Genomic DNA, 27,009 nt, shown 5'->3' on the forward strand with positions numbered 1-27,009 from the left:
TCAGTGACACCTACATCAGGTCATTGTTTTCACTTCTTACTACTTTCAGGTTCTGCTTACCAGCTGACATGCTACTTCACTAACTGGGCCCAGTACCAGCCAGGCCTGGGCGCTTCAAGCCTGATGACATTGACCCCTGCCTCTGTACTCACCTGATCTATGCCTTTGCTGGGATGCGGAACAACGAGATCAACACCACTGAATGGGATGATGTGACTTTCTATCAAGCTTTCAACGGCCTGAAAAACAAGTAAGAGAGAGGGAGATATCTAATTTGGTTATCTCCTAGGTCAGTTCTTCCCAAACATAAATGTGGAAACAACTCATGTGGGATCTTCTTAAAATGAGTTCAGAGACAGCAAGACTGAGGTGGAGACCAAGATTCTGCATTTCAAACAAGCTCCCGGATGATGCTGATACTTCTGGTCCAGGAACTATACTTTAAGTAGCAGACATATAGATAACATAACACATTGCCTTCTCTAGAAGGTATTCAAAATATATCAGGTCTGTGTCTTTGATTCCCTGTCAATATCTTTTTTTTTTTTATGACCCAAGAAGCTGCAAGCCATCTTAGCTACTCACATCAGAAAGCAGGAGGTGGAAGATACTGAAGATCAGACATCACTGAACTGAAAAAAATCAAAAGTGTCTACTGTAGTTTAAAAGTTCTATTTGTGTAAAAATGAAACAAAACAAAGAAACGATAACCCTAGTATCTTCTAATTTCTGATTTGTTCAATTTAGCTATTTCTAGGAGAAAAATAAGGCTATAGGCCATTGCTATAATCAGTAGTGGTATTGTCTTGAATGTAGCTACTAGAATTTAAGTTATGATAAACAGGAAATAAACTCCTTTAGAGTGGTATTTCTTGAGGTGTGATCCATGGACTGTGAATCAAAATCACACGGGGCACCTGATAAATATGCCAAACCCTCTCCCAATCCAAATGAATCAGAATCTCTGAGAAAGAGGCTAGAAACCCAGAATTTTAATGTTTTCCCGTTCTGACACTTGCACTCCATTCTTGTATGAACTGTTTGAGAACTGCTATTCCAGAAAGTGTACATAACTTTAAGCAATTGATTTATATTCATTATCTTGGAGGCTGAGAAAGCAATTAAGCTCAAGCAATATGTCATCTGATGGAATAGAATATGGTTCAATTATGCTTTTAAGTTTTATATATATTATTGCTATTCGATTCCTAATTTTACAAAATCCAGTCCCATAATTTGGACTTCCCTAAAGAATTATGAGTGCATTTATTATTTTTTTAATGTTTATTTATTTTTGAGAGCGAGAGCAAAAGCAGGGGAGGGGCAGAGAGAGAGAGAGAGAGAGAGAGAGAGAGAATCCCAAGCAGGCTCCATCCACACTGTCAGCGTGGAGCCCAATGTGGGGCTTGAACCCATGAACCGTGAGATCATAACCTGAGCCAAAGTCAGATGTTCAGCTGACTGAGACATCCTGACATCCCTTGAGTGCATTTATGGTAACAACACAATTTTTTTTGTCGTTGAAATATAATTAACGTAATTATATCGGTTTCATGTGTGCAATACAATGATTCAACAATTCTATACATTACTCAGTGCTCATCATGATACAGTGTACTCTTGGTCTCCTTCACCTATTTCACCCATCTTCCCCACCAGCCCCCCACATCCCCTCTGGCAACCACCATTTTATTCTCTGTAGTTATGAGTCTGGTTTTTTACTTGTCTCTTTTTTCTATGTTTATTTGTTTTGTTGATTAAATTCCACATGTTTGAAATCATATGGCATTTGTCTTTCTCTGACTGACTTATTTCACTTAGTATTATACTAAGTATTGAATAACAACATAATTTTTATAAAGAAAGTCTTCAGTAGTGAAGGAAAATTATCCTACAGAATATCTTATCAAGGCAACATCAAAGTATATGACCAGACCCAATAGTAAAGCGATATAATTTTAAATAGAAGGATTCATGGATCTTGAAGTTTCTCTTTTCTATCCTTTGCTTTATAGGAACAGCCAGCTGAAAACTCTCCTGGCCATTGGAGGCTGGAACTTTGGAACTGCCCTGTAAGTCCTCTGTGGGAGAGCCTAGTGTTCATTTGCTATTGAAAACAAGCTGTGTTTCTTTAGACTTCACAATCTAAGACAGGGTATGAAGGATCCACATTAAACAAACAGGCTACTGGAATAAATTACTCTACCAGAATAGCAATATTAAGGTAGAACACAATTTATTTTATATGTTTACATTTAGATGGATATTCTGAGATTCCATTCATAGGGGTTTAGTTACGGAGATTTCAAAACGACCTCTTCTTAGAGTATTTCAAAAACACAACCCCTGCAAAGGGTGTTATAGTGCTTCTATTTACCTCCTGGGGGAAAAGAAGAGAAAGTCAGGCAAATAAAAAAGACTTTCTGAAGGTATATGAACTTGGGGGGCTATCTGGAGAGAGAACACAGTGAGCTGGGTAACCATGTGTTCAAAGCAACAAGCGCAACCTAGGAGAAAGCTCAGAGCCGGGTGGATCACAAAATAAATGGAGTGCTGAGATTCCACGGCTGGCGGAATACTGATTACAAAGGACAGGAGAAAGCCAGAACCATACGTACATCTGGGCTGTGGGTCTCCGTGAAGGGCTCTGAGGCAGAAACATAAAAGTCTGATTTTACTACAAAGTGTTGGGACCGCCAAGGCATTCCCTCACCCTGTGTTTGTTCTTTGGGTCTCCTGCAGCTTCACTGCCATGGTTTCCACTCCTGAGAACCGCCAGAACTTCATTGCCTCGGTCATCAAATTCCTGCGCCAGTATGAGTTTGATGGGCTGGACTTTGATTGGGAGTACCCTGGCTCTTGTGGGAGCCCCCCTCAGGACAAGCATCTCTTCACCGTCCTGGTGCAGGTGAGGAGAGATGTGGCAATCTCTAGCCCAAGAAGATTCAAAGCCTATTCCTTCCAGTGATAATCTGGTGGTTCCCAAGTGCAACTAAACTGGAATTTAGAATGACAGAATCTTTGCATCCCAAAGATTCTTAGATAGCATGCCTTCATTCGAAGCTTTTCATAAGGATAACAACAACACATGTGTGCTACATGCCAGGCACTATTCTACTGTATTCTACTATTCTAAGAATTATAACTCATTTCACCTGTACATCTATTCTATGATCTAGATACTATAAGTACCATAATCTGTATTTTACAGAGGAAGCTAAGGTTTAGGTAACTTGCTTCATATCACACGCCTAGCAGGTGTCATAATTACCCATGCGGTCTGGCTACGGAGCCCACTGCTTCTAACCATTACACTACGAGACTGTCTGTTATTACCGAGCACTTACTCACTCTGTCCCAGACACTGGGTGAGGTGTCAGGTTGGAGATAAGAATAAGATAATCCTTGGCTTTAGGGAACATGAAATGAGGTGGAAGGTTGGAAAACAACCAACAATTACAGTATGCTTTGATCAAGCAGCACAGAGGCAACCTAATTCTGCTCTGGGGCAGGATCAGGAAGAGTTTCCTAGAGAAAGTGACGCTTGAGCTCAGTCTTGAAAGCAACTAGTATTAGCAACGAAGCGAAGATGGGGACTGCACAGATGAAGACAGAGGGACGATTGTGAGGCCACACGTGCACAGGAATAAAACCATGTGGGACTTGTACATTACGTTAAGGAATTTGGACTTTACTCTCAAGGCTATGGGGCAGCTTTGAAAGTAGTGGAGAGATAGGATGAAACTTGTGTTCTAGAAAGACAACTCTTGGCTTAACCATGGAGGACAAATTCAAAGGAGGTAGGAAGGCAGGGATACAGTTAGGCTATTGCAGTAAGTCAAGCAAGAGATGCCAAGGGAACCGAACAGAGGACAGAAAGGGCAAGTATGCAAGGGTACAATCAATTGGATTTGGAAACCGATTGAAAGTGGAAAAGATATGGCTTCCAGTTTCTGACTTTAAGGAGTGCCTTCTTGTCCTCTTAACTAAAATGTAAATACAAAAAGAGTAGATTTGGAACAAGGAGGACTCATGAATTTGTCTTTGGACATGAAGAATGAGAGGAGTCTATAGGACCTCCTATAAGAATGCCCAGTAGTCACTGAATGAAGACCAATCTAGAGCTCAGGACAAAGAACCTGACTTGATATACTGTATTGAAGTCATCAGAAGAGGAAGATAATTCAGAGATCACCAAGGAAAAGTGAATGGAGTAAGAAGATCCAAGGATAATTTTTAAATGTACCCTCTCAAAATAGAGAGTTTCTTTTTTTAACTTTTTTTTTTCATTTTATTTATTTTAGAGAGAGAAAGAGAGAACATGATAGCAGGAAAGAGGGACAGAGGGAGAGATAATCGTAAGCAGACTCCACACTAGCATGGAGCCCCAACGTGGGGCTCGATCCCACAACCCTGGGGTTATGACCTGAGCCAAATCTAGAGTCAGATAGATGCTCAACTGACTGAGCCACCTAGGCAAGCAGAGATTCTTCCTATACTATTCCATACAGCAGATCATCAGCCAGCCTCCAAGGGCTTCAATATTAAGTAACTCACTAGTTGAAAAGTCAATCTACTTATTTGTTGAACAGCTCGAGAGATCAGAAAGAACATCTCTATTCTTAGCCGAAACATGCCTCCAATCATAATTTATAACTTCCAGTCATTGGTTCTAGCTCCACCCACTAAAGTAACCAAGGAAAAAAACACCTTCTGTAATCTATCAGTTCAATATTTGCAGACAGCTACAACATCCCACCTATAATTTCTCTTCTTCCAGTTTAAATATCCTACTTCCTTTAACCAGTACCACACGACAGTTTTCAGACCCACCCTTCCGTGGAACACACTCTGGCACACCCTAAGAACACAGTTATAAAAACTGAACCCAGTCCTCCGAATGAGATTAGAGTCATACAAAATAAAGGTGCTAGGGCTGAATGGGAACCTATCACCTGGCTGTAGCCACTTCCCTTACTGGCCAAATCAGCATTTCATTTGATGGGATGTCAGTCCTCCAAAGTAGTTCATTTACTGGATGAAGGGAAGCAACATCTATACTGCTAAAAGCTGGATATAAGTTCCTGCAGCAACTGTGAGTTCAAAGTATAGTGATATAAGTGGAGCTCTGACTGGTCATCTGGGACCTGCATTCTGGTCATGACCTGGCTACTAACTTGCTGTGGGACTTTGGTGAAAATGTGTAATTTCTGTTCATATTAGATACCACTAAAAGGGACTGGTATCATCAATACTATGCACGTTATCGGGATATTGAAAGACTAAAAAGTAAGATAAAACACATGGAAACATCTTGAAAAAGAAAAGCATTATACAAACATACCTATTATGATTATTCAAGGAGCTAAAATCAGATTCATAGATGACCTACAGTGTTTGCTTATTCTATAGGAAATGCGTGAAGCTTTTGAGCAGGAGGCCAAGCAGATCAACAGTCCCAGGCTGACGGTCACTGCTGCAGTAGCTGCTGGCATCTCCAACATCCAGTTTGGCTATGAGATCCTCCAGCTGTCCCAGTGAGTGATTCCCCCTATCCTCAAACTCCTGTAGCAACCTCTTTTGCAAGGTAGACTTGTCCTTAGTCTGACTTGCTATTCAGGGACCTTGTTTAGGAGGCTTTGGAAGTGGTATCGCTTGCCTGCATATGTGTGGAAGATGACCATCAGAAATGTTTTTAAATCCTTTACCCCACCCCAGGTACCTAGACTACATCCATGTCATGACCTATGACCTCCATGGCTCCTGGGAGGGCTACACTGCAGAGAACAGCCCCCTGTACAAATACCCTACTGACAAGGGCAGCAATGCCTACCTCAATGTGGTAAGTCTCTGCACGCATGCACATGAAGACCAGAGATGAGGCTGTAAATCACATGGAGATTCGGGGACAAAGAAAATTCTGCAAATGTCTCACTTGGATAACTATGCTCCTTAGTGGCTGATCATATCCCATTAACTATGATTTCACCAAAATGTTTTGAAGAAATATTACCTATCTGTTATTAACATCGTACAATTTTGCCTGTTAGAACAGTAAACTAATGTCACTAAGCATTGGGTCATCAGCTGGGTGGAGCCTCTGGCTAACCCACCGCCGTTGCAGGATTACGTCATGAACTACTGTAAGGAAAATGGGGCCCCCGCTGAGAAGCTTATCGTTGGATTCCCTACCTACGGCCACACCTTCATCCTGAGTGACCCCTCCAACACTGGCATTGGTGCCCCCACCTCTGGTGCTGGTCCTCCTGGGCCCTCTACCAGGCAGTCTGGGTTCTGGGCCTACTATGAGGTAGGCAGACTGGGCTGTACAATGGAAATTCTGTGAATTCCAGGGCTGTGCTGAATGGTAGCCTTAGGGCTAGAATCTGCAGAAAGCTTGAACGCTCATTCAGTCCACTACTTATCTACTTAAAACACAGCTATCACTCTAAATGCTTCAAGTGTTTAAATAATCAACTCACCTACCTAATCCAGTCTGAAGAGCACTTATTTTTTTTAGAGTTTTTAAAAAATGTTTATTTGTTTTTGGAGAGAGAGAGAGAGAGAGCACGCACGCACAGGCGGGCTAGGGTCACAGAGGGAGGGGGACAGAGGATCCAAAGTGGGTTCCGTGCTGACAGCAGAGAGCCCAATGCAGGGCTCAAACTCACGAACCTCAAGATCATGACCTGAGCCGAAGTTGGACGCTTAATCAACCAAGCCACCCAGGCGCCCGAAGAGCACTTACAATGGGCAATATTCAAGCATCAGATGGCAGATTTAAGGTCATTTACATCAGCACCTAAGGGAATGAAAGAACTATATCTCTCATATTAATGTGGGCTCCCAAAATTAAGCATTAAGAGTAGGGATAACGAGAGTATTTCAAAAGCAACTTGATCTTATTTACTGCAAATAACAACCCATAACTAGAAAACAGAAAAATCGCCCAATTAGAGACATGAGAAAAACAAAACAAGGAAACAAGTGTCTATTTTTTTCTTTCATGGGAGTCACATTTAAAAGATTTGAATCTCTTGATTTTTTAAAGATCTGTACCTTCCTGAAAAATGGAGCCACTCAGGCATGGGACACCCCTCAGGATGTTCCTTATGCCTATCAGGGCAACCAGTGGGTTGGCTATGATAATGTCAAGAGCTTCGATATCAAGGTAAGGTCAGCCCCTCTGCCATGCTGTGGGCCCAGCCTTAGTCCAGGGAAGTAAAATGACCTCTGCTGTCCTCTATCCTTAAGCAGGCTCAGTGGCTTAAGGAGAACAATTTTGGAGGTGCCATGGTCTGGGCCATAGACCTTGATGACTTCACAGGCACTTTCTGCAACCAGGGCAAGTTCCCCCTGATCAATACCCTGAAGAAAGCCCTTGGACTGCAGAGTGCAAGTAAGTGACAACAGGAGGATGCCCAGGGCAGACAAATGCTCCTTCTCTAACTCAAAAGGCAGCTCTAATATCTGCCCACCCCCACTGTCCAGGGAGTCACTTCCCATTTCACCTCACTGCTCTTGCCCAGCTGAAACACAGGTGCTGCATTCTTTCCCTACCCTTGAACTTCCAGGTCAGCCATGTTATGCTTTTATGGCAAGCCAGACCTACCTGGGTGAGTTTTCTAGGTCGGCTAAATCTTAAAGGAAAGCCTCAAGAAATTAGGCTGACTTTCAATATATAAGCATTTATTTTCTATGAACCCCTCCCTCATTAATAGTCTCTTTCAGCCCTCCTGGAAATTGAACAAGAGCCTTCAGCACTGCTCACATGTTTCTAGTCTGTACTTCAGGACAAATACCACGTCCCTAATTTTTTTTCCAGACTTTTCTCCCAGAGGTTATTGGCTTGCCACATATGCCCAAATCCTAAGAAACAATTTGGTACATACTGGTGCTCAGTGATTTTTTTTTTTTTTTTAATGATTTTGACATCATAAAGAAGAGAGAACGTTTTCAATTTAAAACTGGAGTGGCTTGAAATTATAGCTCTTCCTAATTCCTGAATATGGAGTAATCATGTGATCTCCTCACTGGCAGGGATCCTGAGCTAACAGCACTCCACCTCCAGACTTTCGCCTCAAGGCCACTAGTCTCCTCACCTCAAGGCAATCTGGGTGCCCCTTCCAGGTCCACTCATCTGCTTTGTGCTATTTCGGGTTGCACCGGCCCTGCTAAGCCAGTTGAGCCCCTAACCTCTCCTCCCAGCGGCGGAAGTGGGACCGGAAGTGGAAGCGGGAGCATCTCCTCCGGAAGCAGCTCTGGAGGCAGTTCTGTGGGTAGTGGGTTCTGTGCCGGCAAAGCCAACGGCCTCTACCCCGTGGTGAATAACAGAAATGCCTTCTGGCACAGAAGGTACGTGAATGGAGTCACGTACCAGCAGAATTGCCAGGTGGGGCTTGTCTTTGACCCCAGCTGTGAGTGCTGCAACTGGGCATAAACCTGACCTGTGCCTCCATTCCCGAGGGTTCGGAACAGTCTCCCTTGCTTAGTGCATCTTGCTCCTGCCTAGAGTTCTGCAATAAAAGCCATCAGTCAAAACATGAGTGTCCTTGGTTTTAAGTGATTTGGGTGGAAACCTTTCTAGATGTGAAAATACAGTCTGTGCAGGGGTTGGAGAGCAAAAGAGTGTGTAAGGAAGTCGGGGGGTAGCGACAACCCCACAGTCTTCTGTTTGTCTCAGTTGATCTGCGTGAAGGCTGGAGGCTGTCATGACGGAGGAAATGTTTGGATGTTTGGTGCTGGGATGGGATGAGGACATGAAGAAAATAGGTCCGTAGCCTGGTGACTGTCCTCGGGAAAGAGCCAAAGTGACTCTGTGAGACCAGGGAGCACAGGCCTGTGTGGCTTGCTCAAAAAGCAGAAGCAGGGGGCATTGTGTTCACAACTGTTAAGATCCCAAACCTGGCCCAGCACCTTCTAAATTGGCAGCTTTGGGAAGATCTGTGAGATAGACTCCTTTTGAAATGTCTGCCTACCCCATGGGCCAGCCATGTCCCTTGATCAGGAGATTTTCCCCTTCTTTGAAACCATGGCAGTGGTCACCAACTGCTGTGCTTATACTGCATGGTCTCCTTGCCTGGCTTGGCTGATTGACTAGGATGGACATCAAGAGGGCCAATCAGATTATTAACACTTGAAGTCTGCAACAGACAAGGAATGGCTGTCACACCCTGAGAGTGGCTTGTTTTCGGATGCATAAACTCAGGAGCTATAGTGAGAGACTGCGGAGAAGGGAAGTTGCCCTGGGCACACAGCAAGAAGAAGACCAAAGGGGAGCTACAGAGAAAAGCCACCATGCCAGTTGGAGAACACTTACAGATGGCTTTCCACCTTTTGATTCTAGATCTTTCCTGAGACTTAGATGCCTTTCTGCCTTCAGACTCTGGTGAAGCACCCCTGTCACTATATGATAAATTCCTCTTTGCTGCTTAAGCTGGCTTAACTTTGTTTCCTTTATTGCAACTAAAAGAATCTATAATAACAATATAATGACTCCTTTTTTTCTGGCAGGCTTGCAGTATGTTAAACTCTGTTCTAAGTGTTTTAGCTGTATTTTATTATTTAATTCTCCCAGCCACCTTGTGAGGGAAGATAACATTAATTGCTGGAAACTGAGGCACAAAGGTCACCTGCCCAAGAACACACAGCTAAGTTGCAGAGCCAGATCCCAAGCCAGGCAGGCTGGCTCCGGAGCTCAGAGTCCTAACTACCATACTTTATTGCCTCCCTTGATAGGCCTCAGTGTTCACATAGTTGGTGGCCACCTTGGTGGTAGTGATGAGGCACATATAGCTTTCTGGGTAATGACCACATAATCATGAGCTCACAACACTTATTGATTATTATGTGCCAGGTAATGTTCTAGGTATTAAAGATACAGTGGTAAACAAGATAGGGACTCTACCCCTATGACGATTGTATTTTGACGGTGAGAGTGTTAGGCAAAAAAGTGTAACAGTGACAGAAAGTGACAAGGGGCAGGAAGTACTTTAGTTTGGGCAGTACAGGAAGGCCTCTGTGGGGCAGTCCCATATGAGACAAGCCTTGACATTCAAGAAGAGCTGGGCATTTTGAGATCTGGGAAGAGGGCATTTCAGGCAGAGGTGCAGCAAGTACAAAGTCCTTGAGGTGGAAATGAACATGGCACGTTAGAAAAAAGAAGACCGAGGTTGTGCCAGGGTAGTGGGCACAGGAAAGAAATAGGCAGGGGTCAGACCACACCAGGTCTTGCAACATGGTTAGAAGTTTGGATTTTATTGTAAGTGAGCTGCGCAGCCATTGGAAGTTTATAGCAGGGATGGAGAGGTGGTGATATGCTCTAAATTCACCACTGAGAAGACAGAGCTGGCATAGGGTTACAGAATGTGGGAAAATCACACTTGTGGGTGATGATAGCTGATGTATTGACTTCTGAGTGCTTACATGACATGCTTTGGAGATCAGAAACATAAATATGAGAGTGTCGTCAATAAGGAAGTGAAAGCAGAAGTCAGTAAAATTGAGTGTTATAATTAATGTAATCGCATCTCTAACCAAAGAATAAGAGAGTCTAGAGTAAAATAGAGCATAGGAATTTGGGCGGTCCCTTTGGAAGGAGTTTCTATTTAGGTCAGTGCTATGGCAAATAACACTGAGGGGACAGGAGGATGCAAGGAACCGGTCTTGGTGAAGGACATGAAAGGGGCCATTGACTCCGAGGAAAAGCATCTTTGAACAACACAGTGGCCAGCTGCTAGATTAGAATGGTTTCCCAGACTAATATCTTTTTCCAATGCCACTATTTTCTCATAAAGATTTTTTTTTATTTTAAAAAAAAATCTGTATTTATTTTTGAGAGAGAGAGACAGGGTGCGAGCAGGGGAGGAGCAGAAAGAGAGGGAGACACAAAATCCGAAGCAGGCTCCAGGCTCCAGGCTCCAGGCTCCAGGCTCTGAGCCGGCAGCACAGAGCCCGACGCGGGGCTTGAACTCACGAAACTCAAGTTTATGACCTGAGCCGAAGTTGGACCCTTAACCGACTGAGCCACCCAGGCTCCCCTCCCATAAAGATTTTGATTCTGTCACCATGTCTAGAATGCAGAAATTACTGCAGCCAAAAAAAATGGTGCCCTGCCCCCCCCTTTTTTCCTGCTACATTTACATATCAATTAGTAATTCAAATGAATGTTTACTGCATACCTGCTACTTGCAAGAAGAGGACAGGCTCAATCCAGCTCTAGAGTCATGACGGTTCTTATCTCACCTCCTTGGACTCATCTCACTCCTGCCCCTGGAACTATTTCAGCCTCTTTTCTGTGTCTCAAATAGTCCAGGTATGTTACTGCTTCAGGGCCTTTGCACAAGCTACAGCACTTTCCCCAGATCTCCTTTTGCCTCTGGACCACCTTTTCTTCAGGCCCTTCCTTGAAACCAGCTTCTCAGTGAGGCCATTCCTGACCGCACAACCTAAAATTGAAACCTCCTTTTTCTCTTTTCCCCTTCTGTGCTTCTTTTGCTTTTTCTTGGTATCTGCAATATCTTACATTTTATATATTTACCATTTTTATTGTCTGCCTCCTCCGCTAGAATTAACCTCTAGGAGGACAAGGATTTCAGTACACTACTATGTTCCCATTGCCTAGAGCAGTGCCTGGCATATATTACAAGAGTTTAATAAGTATTTGTTGAATAACCAAATCCATGAGGGCAGGAAGGGAGACAGGAGCTATCAAGGTGAGTGTTCCAAGCATGAGACTAGGTACTTCGTATAGGTTATCTCCTGTGTGGTGAATATTGTCCTCACATTATAGGTGACAAAATCGAGATCTTGTGAGAAAAACTTGCCCTAAATTATGCAATTAATAATTAGCATAACTGATTTTTTAAATGTTTATTTATTCTTGAAAGAGAGAGAGACAGAGCATGAGCAGGGGAGAGGCAGAGAAAGAGGGAGACACAGAACCCACAGAGCCTGATGCAGGGCTTGAACCCACCAACTGTGATATCATGACCTAAGCCGAAGTTAGACGCTTAACTGACTGAGCCACCCAGGTGTCCCTAGCAGAGCTGACTTTCGAAGTGTGGTCTTTATGTTTATGTAGCCTTCTCACCAGAATGTTGCCCTTCAGAAAGCAATGTCACAATGACTTCTGGAGGGCTTCAAGGGTGGGGCTGCTGCCTAGCAGCCAGTCTTAGTCACACCCTTCATTTTCTTGGTTAAAGTCTATTTGTGTCAGTGGTGACTCATGGAGCTGGTAAATGAAAGGGACAGGCTGGCTGAAAGTCCCTCCGAGGGGGGCATCTGGCCCAGATATTCTTGGAGATATTCAAAGTCTATGCCATCCGATCCATTTGGGAACATAAAAGACAACCGAATCACATCATGGATCACCCAGCCATTTCTTTGGAAATTTGCTTATGGTAATCATGTTCCTAAACTCTAGTACATGTATGAAAACTCATTCCTTCCGTATGGGAATCTAACTGGAAGGAGCTGGGATATGCATGGGATGATATAAGAGCCCTGATCCAGGCAGGGCTGGGGCAGTGGTCCTCTCACTGAGTCCTGAGCCTTCATAAAACATGGCACCCATTCAGATGAAAAGGCAACATTTTAATTTTTTTTAACTTGCACAAAGGTACTCCTGGAGTTAGCTGTAGCCCTGGGCAGGGAGGTGGTAGATTGGAAGTGCATTAACATCTGTTAAATGCCAATTATAAGTCAGTCATTTGCTGTGGAAGATGTGTCCCTTGTTATCTCTTAAGTTCTCATGGCAGCCTAAAGAGGCAAGAAATGATTAGAGCCATTTTACAGACGAACCAAGGCTAAGTAACTTCCAAAAGTCATGTAGCCAGTAAATGGCATACCAGTACCTATCAGAAACCAGTTCTGAGAGTCTCAAAGCCTATGTTTATTCCTCTACTACCAGACAAGAAAGACTGGTGCTTAAGAAAGTCTGGAAAGTGGATTTAGAAAGTCTATTTTCTTCTCTTCCTTCTACCTTCTGGAGACACACCCATACTCCAGCAGAATCCCTATTCACTGGATCAGGGGATCTCAATTCTATTTGGATCCAAGTCCTGCTTTGAGTAACAAATTATTTTGTAATACCCCCTTTATTATCCTAAAATTAAATTCATGAATAACACAACCTACCACACATAATTTCAGAAATAACATGATGCCATAATTGTAAAGGCAAAAAATAATTTCTAATAAAATAATATGCATTTCAATATATAAATGCCCAGATATAACTACTTTACAAGACAATGAACTAGTCAGACTCTTGCACCATATAATAAATAATGAATAAGTCTAGAATTAAGAAAGAAGGCTAAATGCCATTCATACAAGCAGTTTAGGAAAACAAATAAAGCAGATTTATAAGTGGATGCCAGAACAAAAACTTGTTAGGAAAAGTGATAACACTCTAGACTTCCTGGTTCCTGATAATAAGAATAGCTTTAGTTAATATAGGGATAATACTTGACAAATTAAACTATTGAAGTAAAAAAAGGAAAAGGGGTTTGACTATGTTATTTTTTAAAAGAAGTAAGTAATGTTAATGTGCTTCCTCTGGGATTGCCAGATTTTTAAAAATATACTATTTTATCGTTCTATCATGCATACCAAAAAAAGCCCAAATCGTATTGGGCATCAGTGAGATATGTAGGGTGAACTCCTCAGTATAAGCAGTACTCAGGTCAGAAATGGAACACCTCTGGGGTGCCTGGGTGGCTCAGTCGGTTAAGCGGCTGACTTCAGCTCAGGTCATGATCTCCCAGTTCGTGGGTTCGAGCCCCGCGTCAGGCTCTGTGCTTACAGCTCAGAGCCTGGAGCCTGCTTTGGATTCTGTGTCTCCCTCTCTCTCTGCCCTTCCCCTGGTAAAGCTCTGTCTCTCTCTCTCTCTCTCTCTCTCAAAAATAAATAAGCATTAAATAAACAAATCATAAAAAAGAAATGGAACACCATTATCACCCGAAAAGCCCTCTTCATACCCTTTCTGTTTTTCCTTCCACCCTCCTCTAAAAGGTACCCCCGTTCTAACTTCTAACACATAAATTAGTTTTGCCTATTTTTGAATTTATGTAAGTGTACTCATACAGTATGTAAATGTTCGTGTCTAAATTATTTCATTCACCACTGTGAATGTGCAGGGTGTTGTTCCTTTTCGTTGCCATATAGTATTCCTCCGTATGAGCATTGCACAACTGAATTTTCCATTCTACCATTAATGGACATTTGGTTATTCCAGTTGGGACTATTATGGATCATGTTGCTTTTAATGTTCTTCTACTTGTCTTTTGGTACACAGTTGTATGCATTCTTGCTGAGTAAACACCAAGGAGCAGGAGTTTTTAGGTCGTGGAGATGTCTATTTCAGCTTTGGTAAATACTGCCAAAGAGTTTTCCAAGGTGATTGTATCAATTTCCTTTCACACTAAAAGCTTATTCAAGATTTCCAGTTGTTTCACATCCTAGCAGCACCAAGTGTTACCTGTCTTTATAATTTTAGCCATCTTGTGGGTTGTGCATTGTGGTTTAAATTTGTAATTCCTTTATGACTGCTGAAGTTGAGCATTTGTTATATGTTTACTGATTATTTGGATATTCTTCTTTCTGAGCTTCCCATTCAAGTATTTTACCTATTTTTTTTATTAAGTTGTTTTTTCTTATTGATCTGTAATTTTTTATTAAGTTGTTTCCCCTTATGATCTGTAATTTCACGTTGATTGGTAATCTGATTTTAATCTATCATAGATCAACACTATCCAATGGCAATATAATGTGAGCAACGTGTTTAATTTTACATTTTGAATGCCACAGTAAAAAAAGAGTAAAAAGAAACATGTGAAGTTTATTTTCCTATGTTTTATTTAATCTGATAGATCCAAAATACTATCATTTCAACATGCAACCAATAAAACATTTATTAATGAGATATTTTGTACTGTTTTTCACTTGAAGTCTTTAAAACCTGAGGTGTATTTTACACTTACACACATGTCAATTTAAATTAGCCACATTTCAAGTGCTGATAGTTAATATGGGTAGTGACTACTGCATTGGATGGACACTGCAGGTCTCGATGTTTTTGGTGCTTATATCTTCCTCCATATCTTGGCTTAATTTCTCATTTTTCTAATGGTATCTTTTTTTTAATTAAGTATTATGTTGAAACAGTTTCAAACCTAAAGTTGCAAAGACAGTACAAAGAATTCTCTTACCTCTTTACCCCAGTTCTTCAATTGTTAAATGTTCTCTCTATCACATGCACACTCTCTTTTTCTCTCCATATATATATACATATACATCCAGCTGACCTTTGAACACATGAGATTAAGAGTGATCACTCCCTACGCAGCTGAACATTCACATATAACTTTTGATTGCCCAAAAATGTAACTGACAGCTTACTGTTGACTAGAAGCCCTACAAATAATATAAAGAGCTGATTAACATGTATTTTATATGTTATATGTATTATACAATGTATTCTTACAATAAAGTAAGCTAGAGAATATACAACATTATTAAGAAAATCATAAGGAAGAAAAAATACATTTACAGTACTATACTGTAAAAAATCTGCATGGAAGTGAAACTTTACATTGTTTCTCATCTTTTATACTTTTTTCCCTGTATTTTCTGTCCTTTTGCATCACCAAGCTTCAAGTCTGAATATGTTCTTCTGATTCATTTTCCTATTTCTTTCGTTTTTTCAGCTTTTATAATCTGCTTTTAAACTCATGCATTGAATTCTTGCTTTCAGAGATGGCACTTGTTATTTCTACAATTTTTATCTGATTCCTTTTTATTGCTTCTAAAATTCTCTGGGGCGCCTGGGTGGTTTAGTCAGTTAAGAGTTCAACTCTTGATATCGGCTCAGATCATGATCTCGTGATTCGTGAGATCAAGCCCTGCAGCCAGCTCTGCCTGCTCAGGATTCTCTCTCCCCCTCTCTCTTCCCTTCCCCCACTTGCTCTCTCTTCTGTCTCAAAATAAAGAAATAAACATTAAAAAAATAAAATTCTCCAATTTATCATTTAATTTTCTTGAATATAATTATCAGCTTTAGCCCCTTTGCTGAACTGATTTATCACTTAATGCAACATATTTTTAAATGAGACAAAAATCTACTTAAAACATTATACCAAAAATCAAATCTATTTATCCCATTCAATTAGACCACTGCAGCAGAGTGGGTGGTTTCCCAGAATAATAATTCTTTTTTTTTTTAATTTTTTTTTTAACGTTTATTTATTTTTGAGACAGAGAGAGACAGAGCATGAATGGGGGAGGGTCACAGAGAGAAGGAGACACAGAATCTGAAACAGGCTCCAGGCTCTGAGCTGTCAGCACAGAGCCCGACGCGGGGCTCAAACCCACAGACCATGAGATCATGACCTGAGCCAAAGTCGGACGCTTAACCGACTGAGCCACCCAGGCGCCCCAGAATAATAATTCTTATAATGGCCTCATACATAGCCAAATGAGGAAAGTAGATAAACTGTCTCATAAAACTAGAACAAGCTGCATAAATATTAGGCATCCTCTTGATGTTATAACTATGGTTAGACATGTATATGATGGGAACTGCTGAATTCTTAAAAGTCTTCATCAAAACTGGCCAAAATATAAAACTTTGCCTAAATATTCTTCAGTACTAAATAATCACCTGCATAGGTTCCTTTGCACTTCATCATCATTCAAACATCAAATCCTTGATAATCCTTAGAGTTACCTGAAGTTCTACCTTCACTTCTCAATTTTACCATCACACCGTTGCTTATGCAGGAGATATATGTAGCACATCGACAGTAATATTTATTTATTTATTTATTTATTTATTTATTTATTTATTTATAGAGAGAGAGTGAGCAGGGAAGAGGGGAGAGTGAGGGAGCTGGTGGGGGGGGAGAAGAATCTCAAGCAGGCTCCATGCTCAGCGTGGAGACCAATGTGGGGCTTGATCCCATGTCCTGGGATCATGACCTGAACTAAAATCAGTAACCGAACGCTGAACCAACTAAGCCACCCAGGTGACCTTAGACGGTCATCTTTGATTGTACTGTGTTTGGATTGGCAATAATGAAAAGTTGATAAATTTGCATCAATCAGGATGCAAACTGGTGGACCCAGTTGTGTGTTATATTAGTAACATAAACAGGAAGATTGATGGGGAAAATTTCTCTTTCTTGAGAAAGAGATCTTTATTGACTTTTTTTTAGTGTCTGATCAACTTTTTTCTTTTAGCCTTGCTTTCTATTGCTTCCTCTTTCTTCCTATGTGTACCCTGCAGTTTGGAGGCTTACTCTAAAATCTCAGTCAAGTACAGTTACTTTAAAGTCCATGTTTGAGAACTCCAATCTCTGGATTTCCTTTGGGTTTATTTCTACTCTTTTTTTTTTTTTTTTTTGTATGAGTGGCTGTTTTATGTTGAATGCCAAACATTTTGCATGAAAAAAATCATAAAAATTAGTTGAAGATTTGGATGATTTCTATTCAGAGATTATTTATTTATTTATTTATTTATTTATTTATTTTCTGGTATGCAGTAAGGGTACAAGCAGATCACCTTAAAGCAGTATGGAGACTATATAGATATGAAGCTGGATTTCAGGGTTTTTTGAGAGCTGGTCTATTTCTTATTTACCCTTATTCCCATAGTTTATCTGTATAGGGTCCCAACTAAAAGCCCAGGGTGTTTTCCAGTCTCCCATCCTCCACGGCCAACCTAATTTTTGGTCCCCAACTTTCAGAGACACACATGTCCAAATTTCCGCTCAAACCCTGTGCTTCTCGGCCACTCTTTGATTAGCCCATGTTGAAAGGGAACATCAGTACTAACTGTGGCTCACCACTTTGGACTTCCCCCTCTCTTTGCAGTCTTGGCCCCTTATATTCTTCCTTCCTTGGTGTATCTTGGATGTCTCCAACTATATCTTTTTTATTTAGTCCAGCTTTTCTACCTGTTCTTAGCTGGAGTATTAGTCTGAAGCAAACTAGTCCACCAATGAGAAAACTGGGTGCCAAAATATCCAAGTACTTTGCAAGACATGTTTCATATCACTAATAATGTAAACACTAATTTCAAAAATACTATGAGTACCTAAAAATATTAATATTACCTGATGGGGCGCCTGGGTGGCTCAGTTGGTTGAGTGTCCAACTTTGGCTCAGGTCATGATCTCACAGTCCGTGAGTTCCAGCCCCATGTTGAGCTCTATGCTGAGAGCTCAGAGCCTGGAGCCTGCTTTGGATTCTGTGTCTCCCTCTCTCTCGGCTCCTCCCGCTCACACTCTGTCTCTATCTCAAAAATAAATAAACATAAGAAAAAATTTTAAAAAATATTAAGATTACTTGAAATATTAATGAAAGTGAAAATGACCAAATCAATACCAATATTTTTACATTTTATTTATCATCAGTGTTACTGCAATTATATTTCGAGTAGACAGAATGCTTAGAGTAAATTGTACAATAATTTTGAGATCATATCTTTGTTCCATTTATAAGCTTTGTTTCTCACACAACCTTCTTCTCTATTATTGGGCTTTCTGCACTATTACTTGTAAAAAATTTTCTTAGTGCTGTTGTATATAAGTCAGGCACAACCAATTATTCCTGTAAAGTCCGGCAAGATATCTGAATATTATGTAGGACATGTGACAATTCACTTTGTGACTGGGCAATGCACTGCAGAGGTGGCCAGCCTCCCTGGCCCAGTGACCAGGAGCATCCCCACAGTAATTTTTTTTTTAATTTTTTTTCAACGTTTTTTATTTATTTTTGGGACAGAGAGGGACAGAGCATGAACGGGGGAGGGGCAAAGAGAGAGGGAGACACAGAATCGGAAACAGGCTCCAGGCTCCGAGCCATCAGCCCAGAGCCTGACGCGGGGCTCGAACTCACGGACCGCGAGATCGTGACCTGGCTGAAGTCGGACGCTTAACCGACTGCGCTACCCAGGCGCCCCTCCCACAGTAATTTTTGACAAGCAAAATGCTTCCGCAAGTTTCCAAAAAAAAAAAAAAAAAAAAAAAAAAAACACAAAAGCCCTGCATTAGATGTATAAAATCATCCCTGCAGACAATTCTAGCCTGGAATACGTGTGGCTTACAGGGTCATCTTTAGAGGCTAAAGGGTAGCACGAACGAGCCACGTGTGATAACTCCTAAAGCTATCCAAAACTCAAAACAGGTTAGTGTAAATATTCAGGACAAAGGTAAAGGCAACACGCACTCTGACATTTCTTCTTGGGTTAGGATGGGAGCGCTCATGAGGGGGCTGGAAACTATCTTCATAACCTCTTGCAATTGTCACCTACCAAGTACCAGGACCTGATTGCTTTCATCCTGTTTTCCCAATCCTGCCAACAACCCTGTAAGGAAGAGTTTTTATTCCCAATTTGGACATGAGGAACCGGGTACTTAAAACACTGAAGTGACTGCTCAAGATTTTAAAACCATCAGACACTTCTGTGATTCCTCTGCAGTCCCACTGCTCCACACAAGGCTGCCAACCGTTTTAAAGCCCCGTGCGTGCCCCACTTAGAGGTAGAAGGGGGCAACCTGCGGGGAAAACTGGATCTAAAAGGGGCCTAATAGGGAACTGTCTAGGCTACACTCCATTTAGTCCTCCATTCCCCTGCCGTAGGCATGGCCCTGGGAGCCCTCTTCAGCAGCACATCCCCGCCGGGTGGCCCAACTTCCAAAGCCCTTCCGCTCAATCCCACACCTGCACAGCCCCTGCAGCCGCGTGTCCTACAACCCTTCCCTGCACCTGCGCCCAACGCAGAGTTCACACTGCTCTGGGACCTAGGGGTGCGCGGGAAGGCGGGGCAGGGGGAGGGTCCCGCGCAGCTGCGCAGGCGCACGCGGCTCCCGAACAGCAGCGCCGGCGCGCGCGGAGCCGCTTCCCTTGCATTCGCTGCGCCCCTGCGTTCTCTTAGCAACGCTGTACATAAACGCCAGCCTGGCTGCGCACGCGATGTGCTTCAGCAAAGCGGGTGCGCGGGGCTGATAAGGGAGTCAAGGATAGAGGGCAGGAGGGAAGAGTGGGGAGGCTGGCGGGCGAGAGGATGCAGTTCTTCCCCTCCACGGGGTTCGGTCTGGTTTTTATTCTCTGTCCGGCCCAGTCCTGGTCTCGGCTTCCACACACCCCACGCGCTCCCTAAGCGCTCACTTAGACCCAGGGGCCTTCCTCATGTGGAGTTTCTCCTCTTTCTTGATCTTCAGATTCGCTGGATAACTACTCCTTTGGAACATGTCAACAGAGGAAGCTCTTTCCTCAATACTACCCCCCAAACTTGTTGGGGAACAAGTTTATCCCTCTTCGAGGAGCGCCCCACAGAGGGCCTGGATGTTACATAGCAGAAGATGTGAGTATTCACCTTCCCTTGCGTGGGTCTCAGCTCCCTATTCGAGGACACCCGGGTTGCATGGAAGAAAAACACGTGATCTTTGAGGTGGCCGCATAGGAAGGTGCCCTCGCCCTCTAAGGCTAGCTGTCAGATCCAGTGTCGCAATTAAAGGACTCTTGTCTCCACTATCAACACCCACCAACCACAAGCCTCTCTTTATATAGTCTTTTATGTAGTACTCACTCCATTTCCACCTCCAAACGCCTCTGAACCAATGCCTCCCATTAGTCCAACCTTGGTACCTTGCTGTGCTGCTAGGTCATGAAATAACGTAATCTGACCAAGGGTGGGATTAGGGCAAATTCAGCTCTGTGGAGCCCACAGGACTGGATTCACTGGAATGCACAAGTCATTTACTCTACGTAGCCAGCCACGTTTCCTTGCAGATGTATCTGCCTTACTTTATATAATTGTTTCTATAGTCCTCACTCACAGGAGTAAAAAAGAAAGAGCAACTTTTGCAGAGAAGATTCAGATAAGAACATTTTGAGTTCACTCTGTTTTGATAACTATAATATTCATTATGTGTTTTCTTTCTTTCCTTTCTTAATACACTACCTGAAGATGTATGGATTGGCATACAACCTCTCTAGGATCCCAACCAGTAGAAAAGGATATACTTTTGGCGCCAGGACAGCTGTGAGGTTTAAGTCAATCAACAAGGTTAGAAATGGCTGAATGTGCTTTGATTTTAGTGTGACCCATGTTGCTGTATGTATTTGCTGCATGTATTTGCATCCCAGAGAGAACAGGGTGTTACCCAAAAAATATCCCCTGCAATTCAAGAAAAATATTTAGACCAAGGCTGTTAAGAAATATATCTGAAAAACTTGGATGTTAGTATCTCAAATGTGTATCAGAGCCCTGGGAGAGTGGAAAATGATCCTAGAAAGAACTAGTACCAAGACAGGGCTTCAGGGCTGACACAGATGATGTTACAGAAGCTTTGTTTATATGCATCCTATCATCTTGTAAGAAAAAAAACAAATTCCTACCTTTTAACCCTTTTGTGTGATTGGATTTCAAGTCTAAATGTCTTCAGTATAGGATCCTAATCTGTTGTTGAACATTTTTCTGACACTTGAGCTCAAGGAGAGGGATACTGGATCTAAGAAATCTCTGGGTGGGATGACAGACACAGCAGGTGCAAGAAGTCACCTTGGTCCTTTTCCGCCTATAGGTGTCTTTCTACAGCCTCAGCATATGTGTCTTTAGGTAGCTGAACCCCACCCTCATCTTGGGTTTCTCCCTACTGTAGGTTTAAATCTGTAGCTGCAGTAGTGAAACCATAGTGATACATGAACAGAAAGAGGATCTGTCTGTTTTCTTTAATTAGAGGCTTTGTATGTGTGTGTGTGTATATATATATATATCACCCTCTAACATGTTTATCTTTCTCTGAAAAACAGGACATGATGCTTTACCCTGGCATGTACCAGACTGCACATCCTCGGGAGCAAAAACACAAACAAAATTTTGCTCCATTTAATACCTTCTTGCCTCGATTTAGGACAGACTCAAAGGACACTTATTATCCTGGGTATGTCTCCTCTTTCCTGGAGTCCTTCAACAAACAGCAATAGGAAAGGACGTACAACGGAGAGGCTCCATCCAAACCATGTCAGCTCAATAAGAAACCACCTGTGCATCTTTAAAGAGCCAACCCCTTACCTTCCAGATCTCTGGCATTGTAGAATTCTAATTCACAGTGGTTCATTCAGTCAATGTTTATAAACGTGCCAGGCACTTTTAAGGGTTCCTGAGGTTTTGCTTAGTTAAACCCATCACGCAAGGCTCCTCATTCCTTGGACCCTACACTCTGGAGTCCAGACAGATGAGAAGTAAATAAACATGAAAACATCAATGGTAATTAGGACAGTTACCATACAATTGAGTAGTCAGACAGTGACACTTCTGAGAGTGAACTTATTAATTACACCAAAACAGTAGCCACAAGCTAGGACTGTCATGGGCACACCAGACAGTGTGGCGAGCTGGCGATGTGCTATGAAGACAGTAACCGGGTGATTAGATGGATGGCACTGCTTTGGCAAGGATGTCCAGAAAGGTCTTTAGGGGAACAGACACGTGATCTGAAGTCTGAGTGACAAGATGGTGCCAGGCCTGTGAAGATCTGAGCCCAGGGCCCAGGGCTTCCCAGGCAGCAGGAACAGCAAATGGGAAGGCTGTAAGCTGGGGAGGAACCGGTGGGCAGAATGAAGAGAGAGGCTGGTGTGACGAGGGTGTGCTAAGCAAGGAGGAACTGAATGCAGGAGGAAGGCCAGGGCTGAGCACGTGGCCCTTATAGACCAAGTGCTTCAGGAAGCCATTCAGCATGTGTGCAACTATGGGGCAGAGGGTCAAGGTCTTTGCCTGATTCATGAGAAATCCAAGGATCAGAGAGTGGGTGTAACTTTCTCAAGGTTGCATGAAGGAAGTGAAAATGTTGACTCTTGGCCCCCATGTCCATCCTAAGTGCTGTTTCCAACACAGTGAAGAGTCTACACCAAAAACAAAGCGTTATGAACAAAAGCAATTATAAAATAATGCCATGTCTATCAAAATTTAACAGCCTTCTCATCCTGAGATTGCTGATTGGATTATCATTACACTTTTACCACCAGTTTCAAATCATGAGCAGTACTTATTCATGACTGTGGTAGATCTCTTTTTCTCACCCACCGCTCCTGGGATCTTTTGGTCTCTCCACCAAGGATACTGAGTTGCAGAAATATTTTTTAAACTAGAGTCAATGTTAATCCCAACTGGATGGCAAGACTAGATATCATAATCTTTCACAGAAATACATTAATAGGCAAGCAAACCCCACACTTGCCCCACATTAAAAAAAGCTAATTGGGCTATTTCCTTTTCTCAAGGAGTTAGGCCAAGTTCAGGGATGGCTGTGGTACTGATGGAGTTTGTATACAGTCACTAAGTCATCACATGTGATGCTTTGTATTTTTATTTCTAGCCCTGGCACATACAACCCAGAGATGAAGCCCCCCAAAAAAATCACCTGGCCAATGAAATTTGGATCTCCAGACTGGGCTCAGGTTCCATGCCTACAGAAAAGAACCCTAAGAACTGAGGTAATCAGACTGGACTTTTGTGGAACCCTCTTCCTTACGTATCAGGGGTTCTTATCCAGAAGTGTTTGAATGAGCTACAGGAAGTCCTTACTCCCGGGACAGTAGATGCACATATTAGATTATATTTTTGAGAGTTACACAGTTTCATTAGATTTTTAGAGGTGTATATGACCGAACAAAAGGCACATTTTCTCCCTTAATCCTCAAATGCTCTTCTGGTGTAGGAACAGAACGATCCCTAGATGACAGAGGAGGAAAAACAGGCTCTGATGGATTAAGTGATGTGTCCAGATTGACATCTTTTTTTTTTTAAATATGAAATTTATTGTCAAACTGATTTCCATACAACACCCAGTGCTCATCCCAACAGGTGCCCTCCTTAATGCCCATCACCCACTTTCCCCTCCCTCCCACCCCCCATCAACCCTCAGTTTATTCTCAGTTTTTAAGAGTCTCTAATGGTTTGGCTCCCTCCCTCTGTAACTTTTTTTTTTCCTTCCCCTCGCCCATGGTCTTCTGGTAAGTTTCTCAGGATCCACATAAGAGTGAAAACATATGGTATCTGTCTTTCTCTGTGTGACTTATTTCACTTAGCATAACACTCTCCAGTTCCATCCATGTTGCTATAAAAGGCCATGTTTCATTCTTTCTCATTGCCAAGTAGTATTCCATTGTGTATATAAACCACAATTTCTTTATCCATTCATCAGTTAATGGGCATTTAGGCTCTTTCCATAATTTGGCTATTGTTGAAAGTGCTGCTGTAAACATTGGGGTACAAGTGTCCCTATGCATCAGCACTCCTGTATCCCTTGGGTAAATTCCTAGCCCAGATTGACATCTTGAATCTAGATCTCGTAACTACTAAGCCAGTGCTCTTTCCATCACACCATTTGAGTATTAGATCACCCAGGGGCTGTAGACCATTCTGGTAAGAACATGAATTCATGGGACAGACTGCTTAGGTTCAAGTACTAGCTCCCATATTTACTGACTGTGTCATCTCGGGCAATTTTACTAAGCCTCCATTTTCCTTTCTTTATAATGGGTATAAAGCAACTAAAAAAATTAAGAAATAAATAAAATGGATATAATAATAGAATCCATCTGATAAGGTTGTAAAGATAGAGATAAGGTAGAGAAGCATCTAACAGTACCTATAACATAATAATAATAAACTTTCAATCCATGTGAGTTATCATAATTCTGGGGGTGCCGGGTTTTTTAAAGAGGAACCTTGGATTAATTCTACAACTACGTATTAAATGCCTAATGCATCCACATCACGGCCGCTAGACCTATGAGTAACATGGAGGAATCAAACACATAATCTTTGTGTTTGAGAAGTTTACCAGCTCTTCTCAGAGATTTGTCAAGTAGGAAACAATTCCTAGCATGACAGCAGCAGAGGAAGGTGACAGAGAGTAGCTGTACATGCAAACATTGACAGCATCCCTGAGACGAGGCTCCTCTGGGGTGGGCTTCAGCCGGGCCACACCGGCAGCGACGAGCCAGGAAGACCAGAGGTGGAGGGCTCTCATTAGAATATTGACCCAGACAATACTCCTTCCTTGCAGCTGTCCACTGACAAGGACTTCAGAAAGCACCGGAACCGCGTGGCCTACCTAAGCCTGTTTTACAACTGAGGAGCTGTGACTGCCTTCACGCGGTCCTCCTGACCACAGATCCAGGACTGAGGACAGAGTCGCTCTTCCCCCTGCACTGCTGTGCTCTCTCCTCTGCCAGCATGGGGCCCGGGGAGGGAGAGGGCTCATAACTACCGTGTGAGAGGAGAAAGACCGCTGCAGAGCTCTGTCTCCATGTGCTGGTTTGTCGTGTGCGTACGTACGTAGACGGGCCTGGGGGTTCCTGCCGAGTGTTCAATGGGGTGGCTCCACTTTACCGACCTACTCGTGGGTCCCTGTCCTCACGCTGTCGTTCCCAGGTTCCAGTCTTATATATTCTACCACTAGCATTGGGAAGAAGGGCTGGTGGCCTCTACACATCAAGGATTGGATGGCTTCCTTGGGTTTGTACTTGGCCATGCTACATACAGAGGAAACATACAGGCAGGGTAAAACATTTCTATTTTACGATCTGTCCCAAATTTCTGAGTTCCTGGCATGGAGTAGACAGGTCCAGATTTGTTGCTTTCCCAGACTGACATTAAACTCACTGAATCAAAAATTTGCCACTTCCCCCTACATCATCTATTTCATTTGTCAGTCATCATATAAATTGAGTTCTTGCCATGTATCCGAAAGAGTGGCAAGGACTGGGGACATAGCAGGAGTCAAAATAACCTCCTCTACTGGTCTGGAAGCTACAGAAGCAGTGCCCTGGCGTAGATGCATTCAGGGAATGCCTGACCTGCTGGAACACCCCCTCTAGGCCTCTGGAATGCTCTTTCTCTCAACCCACAGAGGACCTCAATCTTTACATTCTGGGATTAGAGCATGTATAAGAGAGAGAAAACAACAACCTGAAAAGTCAGGCCAAGGGAGAAATGGCATGGTAATATCCAAACCGAACCTTGGTGTGTCGAAGCTGGGGGCTGGATCTCTGCTCCCTGCTCCTTGCTGGAGAGGACCCCCGGGTACAAAGAAGAAGGGAAAGGGCTAGGGTCTTTGTGACTTAACAGCTCAAAGCAGCGCTGCCTCATCTCTGCTGCAGTCCAGCACAAAGGCCTCGGGACCCCCACTGTCTGCATAAGGTCTGAGCCTGCAGGGGCCTACTTATCTCTGCGAAACTGGAGTAGTTGTACAGGCAGAGTACCAGAAATCCAACCTAAGGCCTGCTTCCGGGTCTACATTTGTCCATTCCCAAGGCCCCCACGCAGCCTATTTTGTTGCCAGAGCCCCCACCTGCTGTGGCCAAGTTCAGTGAAGTCATTACTCACGAAATCTTCTCAAAAAGATAATATTCTTCCGAACATTGCTTTGATGTGCTGGCACACAGAAGGAGGCCTCGATCAAGACCTCCCGTTAGGATGGCGTGGAGAGCAGTTCTGGCATTTCTGGTGACATTTTCATAGTAAGAATAGAGTCAGAGTGGAGCTAAGAAGGGGGGAAGCCAAGAGCTCACTACTGTAGGTTGGCTCTAATTCTGGTTTGGTGAGTCAGATAGAAAGAGGTCTTTCATATCTGTTTAGATGTTTCAGCCGTGATTATGAGCCTAGGAAAATGGCCAGAGTTCTAGAGCAGAAGCTCTCCCAGGAACGAAGATGATGCATCTAGGGTTGAGTCTGTACAGATGCTGGCACCTGGGGAGCCCCAGCTGCGGGCTGCGGAGCAGCAGAGGACTCCTGCCAGCAGAGCCCTGTTCCTCAAATATCGGATCCTAGGTCTCTCCTCCACTAAAGCCCAGTATGGGTCCCCTTGACTAGAGAATCAGGTCCAGACTTTTAGCAAGGCCCTGCCCGTCTGACCACAGCCCGCCTCAGCAGCCTCACTTCCTGCTATCCTCTCTGGGTACCTGTGTCCAGCCAGTTCACATTTCCTGCTGCTC

The 27,009-nt window shown here is 42.9% G+C and overlaps 3 protein-coding genes across 4 annotated transcripts in view; 2 read left to right on the forward strand and 1 right to left on the reverse strand.

Annotated features, from left to right (window-relative positions):
• DENND2D (DENN domain containing 2D) overlaps positions 1-6,236 on the reverse strand; it is an 81,821-nt gene extending 75,585 nt beyond the window's left edge. The window contains exons 1-3 of the mRNA XM_042998172.1: positions 6,193-6,236; positions 586-632; positions 153-239 (exon numbers count right to left, since the gene is read on the reverse strand). The gene's annotated coding sequence lies outside the window, so the exon portion shown is untranslated. The remainder of the gene's footprint in view (positions 1-152; positions 240-585; positions 633-6,192) is intronic.
• On the forward strand, positions 115-9,393 carry CHIA (chitinase acidic). Its single transcript, XM_042998175.1, has 9 exons — positions 115-250; positions 2,016-2,072; positions 2,743-2,908; positions 5,413-5,537; positions 5,719-5,842; positions 6,125-6,310; positions 7,052-7,171; positions 7,255-7,399; positions 8,160-9,393. The coding sequence occupies exons 1-9, from the start codon at positions 174-176 to the stop codon at positions 8,438-8,440; spliced, it is 1,281 nt and encodes a 426-aa protein (XP_042854109.1). The 5' UTR covers positions 115-173; the 3' UTR covers positions 8,441-9,393.
• Positions 9,394-12,208: 2,815 nt separating this feature from the next.
• PIFO (primary cilia formation) lies at positions 12,209-25,323 on the forward strand. Of its 2 annotated transcripts, none has more exons than XM_007076384.3 (6): positions 12,209-12,401; positions 20,226-20,368; positions 20,975-21,073; positions 21,820-21,950; positions 23,385-23,502; positions 25,080-25,323. In XM_007076384.3, the coding sequence occupies exons 1-6, from the start codon at positions 12,227-12,229 to the stop codon at positions 25,146-25,148; spliced, it is 735 nt and encodes a 244-aa protein (XP_007076446.2). In that variant the 5' UTR covers positions 12,209-12,226; the 3' UTR covers positions 25,149-25,323. The 2 variants fall into 2 exon arrangements, with proteins under 2 accessions (XP_007076446.2, XP_007076447.1); XM_007076385.3 differs by lacking the exon at positions 12,209-12,401 and adding an exon at positions 19,914-19,996.
• Positions 25,324-27,009: the final 1,686 nt, after the last annotated feature.

This window comes from Panthera tigris, chromosome C1 (assembly GCF_018350195.1).
Source record: "Panthera tigris isolate Pti1 chromosome C1, P.tigris_Pti1_mat1.1, whole genome shotgun sequence".
Lineage (NCBI taxonomy): Eukaryota > Metazoa > Chordata > Mammalia > Carnivora > Felidae > Panthera > Panthera tigris.

What these genes read in the sequence shown, in the direction of transcription:
- CHIA (XM_042998175.1), top strand. Translation starts at nt 174, where the DNA reads ATGCGGAACAACGAGATCAACACCACTGAATGGGATGATGTGACTTTC. An exon ending in TTCAACGGCCTGAAAAACAA is followed by an intron (nt 251 to 2,015) that starts GTAAGAGAGAGG and finishes TTTGCTTTATAG; the next exon opens with GAACAGCCAGCTGAAAACTC. An exon ending in TCTTCACCGTCCTGGTGCAG is followed by an intron (nt 2,909 to 5,412) that starts GTGAGGAGAGAT and finishes CTTATTCTATAG; the next exon opens with GAAATGCGTGAAGCTTTTGA.
- PIFO (XM_007076384.3), top strand. Translation starts at nt 12,227, where the DNA reads ATGGAGCTGGTAAATGAAAGGGACAGGCTGGCTGAAAGTCCCTCCGAG. An exon ending in TCTTTGGAAATTTGCTTATG is followed by an intron (nt 12,402 to 20,225) that starts GTAATCATGTTC and finishes CTTGATCTTCAG; the next exon opens with ATTCGCTGGATAACTACTCC. An exon ending in AAGGACACTTATTATCCTGG is followed by an intron (nt 21,951 to 23,384) that starts GTATGTCTCCTC and finishes TTTTATTTCTAG; the next exon opens with CCCTGGCACATACAACCCAG.